The sequence below is a fragment of the Chiloscyllium plagiosum genome, unplaced genomic scaffold (assembly GCF_037043375.1).
Source record: "Chiloscyllium plagiosum isolate Xiang-an unplaced genomic scaffold, Cpla_swu_hap1 HiC_scaffold_6, whole genome shotgun sequence".
In the NCBI taxonomy this organism is placed as follows: Eukaryota; Metazoa; Chordata; class Chondrichthyes; order Orectolobiformes; family Hemiscylliidae; genus Chiloscyllium; species Chiloscyllium plagiosum.
This window is the reverse complement of record NW_028270144.1, coordinates 75,099,850-75,110,891: the sequence shown is the minus strand read 5'-3', so window position 1 is coordinate 75,110,891 and position 11,042 is coordinate 75,099,850. Positions and strand designations below refer to the sequence as shown.

General features: G+C 36.2%; 1 protein-coding gene across 1 annotated transcript in view; it reads right to left on the bottom strand.

Moving 5' to 3' along the window:
• Window positions 1-377: 377 nt before the first annotated feature.
• Window positions 378-11,042, bottom strand: part of mrps9 (mitochondrial ribosomal protein S9) — a 108,129-nt gene continuing 97,464 nt past the window's right edge. The window contains exons 8-11 of the mRNA XM_043691746.2: window positions 9,084-9,252; window positions 4,651-4,759; window positions 2,454-2,623; window positions 378-1,587 (exon numbers count right to left, since the gene is read on the bottom strand). Of these exons, the coding sequence (XP_043547681.1) occupies window positions 1,496-1,587; window positions 2,454-2,623; window positions 4,651-4,759; window positions 9,084-9,252 (540 nt within the window). The 3' untranslated portion in view covers window positions 378-1,495. The remainder of the gene's footprint in view (window positions 1,588-2,453; window positions 2,624-4,650; window positions 4,760-9,083; window positions 9,253-11,042) is intronic.

Sequence of the window (11,042 nt, the reverse complement as noted above, 5' to 3'; positions counted from 1 at the left end):
ACAATTATAATGATGGTGACTGCAGCAATCACACAAAGCCAGCTATATTTCTCTCTTCAGAAATGCTGTGCACTTTTAGCATTTTCTGTTTATATTTCAGACCTCTCACTTTATAATACTTTGCTTTTGTAAAATGTTAGTCAGGATGGTCAAGAGATAACATCAGCCCAGTTAACAGAAGGATTCTGCTCAAGTTCAATCATAGGATCTTTTATTTCCTCAAAGGTGCACTGAATTGCCATGCCTTCCTGCATTATGCGCTCACTGAAGTGGACCTTGAGCCTGTGACTTCCTCGGTCAGAGGGCAATGTCTAAAAGATGGATACCTAGAACTATGAATATTTATTGTACTACAAGTTGTTCTTGATAATACTTGAAACAATATATGACTAAATTTATTTTTACATTTAAAATGAAAATGGAGTACATGCAGCATTTTCTGCTTTTATTTTTACTGTTTGGCTTTTGCAATGAAATGACCTTGACAACTTTAAATCAAAATATCTCCATACATACAACAAAGTTGAAGACTGTATTGACAGTCTCTGCATTGGTTGCTCTGAAAATCTCTTTTTGATAATATGGACTCTCTCTGGGAACACAATGAAATAAAAGGCAAGATTTAACAAATAATAGCTTCCAGTGTCTCGTTGGCAGAAATAAATGTGTGAAGATATGCTTCAAAACAGGTTCTGGTCCTTGGGTTTAATGCCTAAAAGGGTACAACCTTAAAATGCCTAGAAAAACAGTCAGAAATTTTAGTCACTTAATACAAACAGCATCACTGCAGGGATTACAAATGTTAACACCAGAGTGCGATAGTTTGTATTAGAAGTTTTGATTTACAATGTTGCAGTAAAGCAAACATGAAACAATTGATATAAGTAGAAATCAGGCATGACATCAAAATAAATTTTCCTCTCAAGGAAACTAAACAAATGTGAAAGCAATGATGCAAATAATGGAATTAAAAAGAACCATGCTTCATGACTAATATGTTATTGGACTCGTAAAGAGAACAAGTTTGATAAATGCTCACAAGGATTACCACATAGTTACAATAGATTTAAACTTGTCATGAAGTGTAAAACTGATATTGCAGATTAGTTGTTCATTTTGGAAATTCGGCAATTTCTACCCAAAACATACAGACCAGAAAACGAATGTATGAAAAGCAACCACGTGAGGTCATTGTGAAAAGAAATGAATTAAATATCATGTTATGTCAGCATACACAAAAACACCACATTTACAGTCTGATAATAAAAGAATACTTTTTAAAATAATGATTAAGAGATTCATTCCGAGAATTTTTGCAGATAAATAAAACCATAGGTAAACTTTGTTCTCATGTGCAGGAAATTGAGATCTGAGACAATAATGATCTTGCAAGCCCTCAAATATGTTCGAGCAGGTGTCCATACTGCAGGTCTTGTTGAAGTTCTGCTTCTGATTTCAAACCACCTCAGGGTTGCTTCACAGGAAAAGGCACTGATTAACGTTTCTTCCATGTGAACTTCCTGCGGGCTCCCTCCTGACCAGGCTTCTTCCGCTCTCTCACACGAGGATCAGGAGTCAGCAAGCCAGCTGCAAACAGTTGAAACGAAAGTGAATTCAAAAGGTTAAAATTTAAGCTAAAAAGAATTCCCAAAGGTATTGATTCTAACTTTTACATCTCCCCATGAACTGATGAGAATGGGAAAATAATCTAAAGGCACATTGGTTTAATCACTACTGTATAATTATAGGTTTAAAAATCAGTTTTAAGTTTTGCATTTTAAATTGTACAATATTGTAGCAATTGTCCATATGCACTGCATATAATGATGAACTTATTGATACTCTTGTTTGGATACATATTTCAAAGCAAAAAATAAATGCCAATTGTTATGTTTAAAATTATTCAAGTTACATTGGTATAAATAGATAGCTCTACTTCTACTAGCATCTATTTCATAGATCAGTTTCATCTTCTTTTGTTTTAAATAGAACTTCCAAGATGTCGTTTCTCAAGGCTCTGTGATGTACCTGAAGTGGGCAGTTCAATGCTTGATGCTAAATGCTCGAAACCATTTATCCATTATGTTAAATATACTGTAATCAGTCTCCAAAGCTTTAATTATTACCGATCTTACTCAACACAACAACAATAATATGGATGCCAAGAGGGCCAAAATTGGCTCAATGTATTTTATATTTGATTTACCTTTGTCTTTTCCCACAGAACTTCGTTTTTCTAAACTAAATGTTATGTACTAACCATGTCTAGCACCAGGAGACGGGAGACAAAAATAATCTTCAGTGAAAGTCGGGCACGTCTGTTTGCTAAATATTTTAAACTTTGTCCTGACTTAAGTGGTAAAGAAAGGTCATCTTTAAGGTAATATTTTCAACTTGCACATGTAAATGCAAGATGCAAATTATTTTGTAAGTTTGACTGATATTACAGTTACCTTGCCTCATGGATTCCACCTCTTTCTCGGTGATAAAGCTAAGCAAAGCCCTTGAAGAGGCCAAGCGAATAGCTCCTGCTTGTGCAGATATGCCACCTGAATGTACTGTACATTCCATGTCATGCATTCCTAGTCGGTTCAGGAATTGGAAAGGGAACATCAGTTGTTCTCTAGAAATTACAGGGAACAACAAGTTAAAACAGAAGTTTTATACTTCTATTGATAGCATAATTATTTGCACATGGCACTGCTCATGGCGAGTCAGAGGAGATTATACTTGCGAGAAGGAGGGGCACATGGATACTGAATTAACAACAACATAATCATGCAACAATTCAGTATTTTCTTTGGTACTTGTATTTAACACAAAGTAAATATTGAAAGCATTGACTATGAACTGTTATATTTTAATAAATGTATAACCATTAATAAATACATTTCCTTAAGCACACGGAGTGTGCTTAAGCCAATTTATAGCTACAAAAGGAAATTTGAGCTTATACATAGCATTTAAATTCAACATAAATTATTTAAACATAGCTAGATTAACCCAGTTACCCCAGACAAAGCTTTCCAAAGGCTCACATTATTTCACAGTACTAATAATAGTTTTCACTACTGGATAAAGGGCTAGTAACTTGCAAATACTGTCACTCTCTGAATTGCCAGTTTTGATAATAATGAATAAAAATAAGGGATATTTTGTAGTTGCACAAGAGTAGAAATGTGGTATTATCAAATGGATTTATTGGTGGTTCAGGAAGCTGCTGATTGCAGGATGGTTGGAGCTTTAGAAATGCCATAGTTTCCTGAAGGAACTTGCCTCTGGTAAAATATATTTTTGAAGGCATTTACAATATGCAAAAGTAAGAGTGTTTTTGTTTTGGGGTGGGGATGTGGATTTTGGAATCTAAGTAAACAAAATCCTTTTTCTACAAACAGAAAATATAAAAAATACTTTACAGGTCAGGAAGCACCTGTTGAGAGATACAGAGTTAACATTTTAGGTTGATGACCTTCTTGTCAGGGTGGGGGTGGGGGAAGAGGTGGAGCGATGCTGGGAGGAGGTAGAGGAAAATTTGGAGTTCAGTTCGGAGTTTTGTTAGTGGTGATCCATAGCATTAGAATAGGTTTTCAATCTTCCAGGCGTTTTTGGGTAGCGATTATAAGAGTTGGAATCCACCGAATTCTCTGACTTAAGGAACATTTCCAGACCCAAATTAATCACCCATCAGAATTTTCAACTTCTTGGGCAATTCCCCGGGAGTCAGCTGCATCTGGAATGCAATGTGGTCTCAACATGAGTCTCCAATGTTCACAGTGGAAATCACTCTCTCTCCTTCAGAATATCTGGGTCATAGTTTTGAAGTCCTCAGCTCAGTGATAAACAGAGATTGGTCAAACCAATCTTTCAAAAACATTTTCAGTGTGATATTAAATTGATAGTAGTTTGCTGAACAATTCTTGCCTAATGTTTCTTATTCCATGTGCAATTTTGTTAGGGATGCAACAGAGGATGTGCAACTTCTGAAATGTGATGCCATCAAGAGTTTAACTTTGCTTCAGTTAGAGAATTGGATGCATCTAATTGAACCCTACGATTTAGCAGCAAAGGATAACACTTGGGAACACCCACTAAAGCAAGTCCTTGGGCTGCACAGCTCAAAATGAATGAAGCCTTGTATCTGTCAGTGTGAGGAATAGACAAGGGGATACTCAGTAGTCTAAAAATATTAACTGAACTGTGTAGGGGAAACACTTCCATAAGCAATGACTAGCTTAGCCTTATTTCCTGGTATCGCGGGATCAAGTTTTCAGCACTACATCTCCTTTCAAGATATTTGGCACAAGCACACAGTAAAATCAGTTTTTTCAGTCTAACGTGTTAGAAAGTCCAAGGCATAAAGCCAAGCAACATTTGTAAACTAATTGTGACAATTGTGGGGATAGACAATGCAAAACAATAGACTGCAATGAACTTATGTTGTTACACATTTGCAGTAAACTCATTTTATCAGAAAAAAGGATTTGAGGTCATCAAAACAAAACACTTACATAAAACCAAAAAGATATGCGTTGCAATTTTTAAATTCCCCTCCCCAAAGCTGGCCATAATAAAGTGCGCATAATTCAGAACTATATGTTCTTACATGTCAAAGTGGTACCATCCCACCAGCATCCATTAGATAATAATTACCTTTCTTGTAGTGATGGAAAGTAGAGCAAATAATCCACCCCATTCACTGTTATGTTTCCACTTCCATGATCTCGAACTATGACTGTTGCTTTTGCTGTTTTCCGTTTACCTAGAGTTAACGTCAATTATGATTACTAACACAATTCCACTACAATATTCCTCTTAAGTACAGACACAAGCACTGTTGACTATGTGGTAATTGTTTCACAAAGTGATTGCATTCGTGAGAGAACAATTAAGTTAAAATACAACCTATTAAAAATAAGTAAATTCATTGTTTTAGTGGAATTAAAAAATACATGTCATGTCATCTCACCAAATAAAGCGTTTTCAAACTGCATCAAAAGATTTGTCCTTCTTAATTGTAGAAACTTTCTACACAAGAGAATTCTGTGAGATCAAATACCTTGCTCTGATTTTTTTTGAGGGAATTGCAGATCCATTCTCAGTGATTGCTGAACCTAACCGACTTAAATACATATTGAAACAGAGAACACAGAGATAGGGAACACAAGTTTGAAAGAGTTTGGAGTTGGAATAACAGTAGAATATAAAGCTGGAGTAAAGCTTAATTGGTCAGCTACAGAAAACGTACACAGGACTGAACATGTTTGGGTTGGAACAGAATAGAGAACGAATCGACAGGCAGCAAGATTAAAAATCCCCAAAATGATGCCAGCAAAAGAAAAGATGAAGATGCAAGGAGCTTTGAATAGTCTATTTTAAAAAAAACTTGTCTCATTTATTTGTCAAATTTAATTAGTCCTGATGAATACACTACCTGTCGCTTGTGGGAGTTCCTGTTTTCTGAACAACATACTCAACTGATAGAGCTCAATTCCAGGTTGCGCAGCAGGTTCTGTTACTACAGTACATGAGACTCAAGGCTACCAGGTATACAAACATCAAAGATATAAAGCAATAGAGAAAAAAAGCAGTAGGGTATTCAGAAGAATCAGACCAAGAAAGATAGATTTTGAATGCATGAATGCACGAACAGCAAATTGGATTAGTGAGGTGTAGAGGCAAAGATCCACTTGGCAACATGAAATGGCAAAAAAAGTCCCAGTTCCAAAAAAAAAAGGTCAGGATCGGGTACTTCTACATTCTCAGCTGATGACACTACGGGACATATCAGATCTGAGAATGTAGCTTGACTTGATATATTCTTATTTTACTCTGTCAGTCACTGAAATATAGTGAACAAGGCTGCAATTTATTTAACAAGAAATGTACTACACAAAAGCAGAAAACAAATAAAAGAAACAAATCAAACTATCTGGATAGTGAAGTCAGTTTAGAAAACTCTTTAACACACAGCAAAACAGAGTTTTCAATCTATTTTCCAATACCAACCGAAATACAGATAAAGAAAATATCACTCTATAAACTGATTTTCCCCAATTTCTTTCCTGTGAACTGTGGAGTCTTATAACATGAATATCCACAAACAGAGATTAGACTTTCTCAGCTTCTATTAATGTACAGACTTCTAACAAAACTCTTCTGGTACGGTTGTATGCAAGCTGAACTTATTGTTTTAAACTGAGGCAAGTGTTTTCTCTGAGCTGTTATATATTAATTTCGGGAGAGAAAACTAAACTTTACCAGTCAGGTCTCCTCCACACTGCCTGAAAAACTTTCAATCTCTGGGTTTTCTAAACTAATATCAATTCTTTACTGTTATGAACTGAAAACAAGCCAATGGCCTTCAATGTTTATCTACCGGTCATAAATGACCACAGTATAAATAATGTTCTGTTGACACCATAGATCACTGTTCCAGAAGGACACTGGATTTTATTTTTAAAAGGAAGCCCTTCATAAAATTAATCAATACCATATGCTACTATTTTGTAATCTAAACTCAGTAAAATATATCATCCGAATACCAAATATTCCTGCATGAAAGTCATTCAGAAAAAAACTCTTCCTTTAAAAATAACCACTATCACTCTTTGGAAATGGTGTCATCGTCCATCCCTAGCTGCTCTTGTAGGTATTCGGAGTGGGTGGTGGTATGAAGAAAATGATTACAATTTTAGAGAAAGATGATGTCCAGAAGCAACGAAGGGCCGAATCTATTTGATTAGAGTAAAGAAACAGCAGATGTCACTATTATAGGTGCCCTTACTTAAAGTCAGAATTATGGTCTTGAAAATTACAACTCTAATTGAAGCTTTCCCATAGGAATCAATGTTAACACTTAAGTTAGGCTCTGTGAGGCTCTCTTTAGCTTAGTAAAATTTGAAATATCATATCCATACCCTCTGAGTTGAATTAAAATATACATTTATTTTAAATTATTAAATTCTAATTTGCATAAACTAAATACCTACAGGCAAGGAGAATCTAAAATTGATAAGGTGGCAATATTGGGGAGACTGTCTCTATCTGGAGTTATTGAAGAACCAGGAACAGAAGAGTTGCATTTAATAATATGGAGGCAAGTGATGGGAAATTATGGAGGCACTGGCTCCACCTCCATAAGTCTGCTCTAGACTTGTGGTGGTGCCAGAGGACTGAAAATACATACATGTTTCACCCTGGTTTTAAAAAAAAGGTAAATAGTTAAGCCCAGAAATTATTGTTTTACCAAGGTGATAGGAAAGCTTCTCGAAATTATTAGGGACAATCTAACAGTCACTTGGGTAAATGTCAAGGAAAGCCAGCATGGATTTGTTAAGGACAAATCATGCTCAACTAAGACTTGCAGTCTTTTGATGAGGAAACAGTTGGAGGGTCACAGTATATCTGCTAATGCAGTACATATGGATACCCAAAGGCAAAATAGAGTGAACAGGACAATAACATAGATACAAAATTGGTTGAATGGCAGGAAACAGACAGTGGCAGTTACTAGATTTTCTCAAACAAGAGGAATGTTTGTAATGAGGTCCCCTTGGAGTTAGTGCAAGCACCCATTTTCTTCCTGATATGCAATAGCAACTTAGACTTTGTGCAGAGCACACAATTTCAAAACCTGTAGATGATCTAAAACTTGCAAGGATTGTGAACTCGAGGAAAATAGTGCTGAACTTCAAAATGCCAAATAGATTGATGGAACCGGGAGACAAGTGGCAGATGAAATTTAATGCACAGAGAAGTGTGAAGTGATTCACTTTGGTGGGAAGAATGCAGACAGAAATTAATACAAAGGATACAATTTTAAACGAAGTGCAAAAGCAAAGTTCCTGAGTGTAAATGTACATAAATCATTGAAGGCTGCAGGACATAATATAGCACACAGCATCAAAGGCTTAATTAACACGGCAACACCATCTCAGGATCCCCCACGATCAATATCCTGGGGGTTATCAGTGCCCAAAAGCTCAAGCATACCATATTACGTAGAACACAATTGTACATTTTTTTTCTAATCAACCTGTTGAGAGATGTTATTATATTTCTGGAGCAGGCCCAAATTGAACCTAGGCCTTCTGGTCCAGGGGGAAGGGACACTACCACAGTACCACAAGACAGCCCTATAGCTTTATACAAATCTCTAATCTAAATGTTCTACAGATATACTATTAAATAGATATTTAGTGCTTTAAGTTCATTTCAATTACTTGCATCAGATGCTCATATTTGGCTTAGTGAAATAAATAAAAAGGTTCAATATTGTAACTGCTGCAAGGACAAAATCTGTTTTGGAGTTTATTGTACACATCAGCCATCACTTATACTCATGCTGACATGCATGCCTTCTAGTGATGCAGCTGTGACCCGCAACCAATAATGCAGTTATCATTTGTTTAGTTTTCATCACATTGTTTGAAATTTCTCAAGTTCACAGTCTGGTTTAATTTACATTACTGAGAAGTTCAGAATCTGTGAACCATATGTATAACTGGAACATATAACATGGTAAACTCAATGTACAAGATGAAGCATGTCATATAAACAGCTGGAAATTAGCCAAACTCCTTTCTTGCACAATCTTTCTTCTATTAGTTGCTGTCTGCTAACCCAACTTCAGTAGGATTCCTGTCCCCAAAGTATGTAATACTATAAAGTAACACACACATTTCAAAGTTGGTTTCTACTTTGCTGAAAAACATGATGTGTAGTTCCACTGAGATTTTTTTTTGGTGAGATGCCAGTAATTGAGAACACCAGAATGGCATTTATTACCACATTATTTGAACAAAAGTAGTGTAGAATTATGGAGAAAACATCCAAATAACATAAGCAGCTTTGAGGAACAAAGAACTTGCAATTCCTCAAAAACTAAATTTCTGTTAATGGGCAATGGAACACAGTTTGAATGTGCGAACTGTGCACAAAAATGAAACTAAGCACTCAAGATTAATGGCATAGTGAGGAGACTTCATCGGGCAAGAACACAACACTGGTTAAAAAGGAAATTGAACCTGAACATATACTTTGCTGAAAAGGCTGAAATGAATGCCAGATTATATGGTATTTACCTTCCCCTTTACTGAAAGCTACTCCGTTCTCATCAAACTGTAAAGCTTCAATTATCTGTTTCTTGGACTGATCTTCCATCCTTCTGCGAAATTTCAACACATATTCTTCCTTAATACTGCAGTATGGTAAGGATAGCATACGCTCCAGTAACCGAAGAAAGTACAGGTACTGTTTAAAACATAAAAGGAAAGACTAATGTTACTTAACAGGTCAGTTATTTATTAAAAAACAGACAATTGACAATTAAACACATTATTTTCTGTACAATCCTGCACTTAATATGGCATAAATTAGCTCAGGTAATTCCAAAATTTGAAGTGGGCTGTGAATAAGAGTTGGGCTGGAAGAATAGTTTGAACAATTTGCATTAATATACAGTAAAACCAATTTTCGAGCAAGGCAAGAATGGAATACTTACCAAACAGGCTTTGATTATTCACCATGACTGGAATAGAAGCTGTGCACTCATTGAAATCATCTCTTTCGACAAAGAACGGAGACTCAATGAACAGCTGATGGACAGAAATTGCTGAGATGCAGACAAAGACTGATGGTTTGGCACTGGCTATTTAATATCTGCAACTCCTCTGGGAGAGATGTCAGGTTTCTTTGGTCTTAATACCTTCATAATTGTTAAAATTAGAATTCTCACTGGATTATGCACAATATTTAAAATATTAACCACAGCTTTACACTAAATCTCTACTGCTTAAAAAGTGTTAAGACCATAAGATGTAGGAACAAAAGTGGGCCATTTTGCCCAAGTCTCCTCAGCCATTTAATGAGATCATCCTCAATTCTACTTTCCTGCCATTGCCCCATAAGCCTCTATTCCCTTAAAAATGAGAGATCTGTCTATCTCAGTCTCGAATATTCTTAACAACGAAGTCTCAACAGACCCTCCAGTAAAGAACGCTACAGATTCACCATCCTCTGTGAAATGAAGTGTTCATTTCTGCTTTAAATGAGCAAATCCTTATACCCTGGCTCTAGATTCTGCACAATGAGAAACAACAAAAAAAATTAAGAACAAAGCCTTCAGTAGTTACACATGTTCGTAATCCAATTGGAAAGGATGATTCAGCCTGTAGACAAATCTAGGGATCTCATAGTGAAGTTAACTCTTCCCCCCCCCCCCCCCCAATCCTGACACATAAAATTGTCAGAAAGCCTTAAGTCCTTTATTTCCTTTAATTAAATCATGAGAGACTGGTTCATGGGCTGGGCCAGTATACATTGAATACCCCTTGATACCCCAGGGAAGGTGGTGGTAAGCTGCCTTCTTGAACTATGATAGTCCATATGGTGCAGGGACACCTAATGTTGCTAGGAAGAGAATTCCAAGATTTTAACCCAGTGACAGTGGACGACCAAGGATATAGTTTAGAATCAGCATGGTGAGCGGTTTGGAGGGGAACTTGTCCAGATTGTGTCACTATCAAGTGATTGTTGTAAGGTGATTTTTTTTTTAAATTGGAAGTCGCAACCCTAAAAATACCAGGCAGCCAAAAGATAATTTATATACCTTTAGGACTACATTCACACAGGCAGGCAGCTCCTTACAACAAAAAACAATTCAGACACCAACATTCAATCATTAATCCATAATTAGAAAATATTGGCAATTTTGCATTATGTGGTTATAGTCATTGAATAGAAACAAGGACATGGACATATGAAAGCATACAATCAACTGCACAGCAGCAAACATCTAATTATTAAAAAGAAACAGCCAGTCCCTCTAGACCAACAATCTACAAGCAATGCCTGGACGACTTGAGAAGTGACAGCAAAGAAGGAGAAAAAGACTATGCTTAATTCTTCATTAGCCTCCTTGTTAGGCAAGTGTACAAATGGTATTAACCTAATTATAGGCCAAAGGGCTGTTTGTGTAGCACTTGTCAGCTGTTTGATTAACCAGTGTACACATATCTTACACCAAGCAAGATCTGTAAACA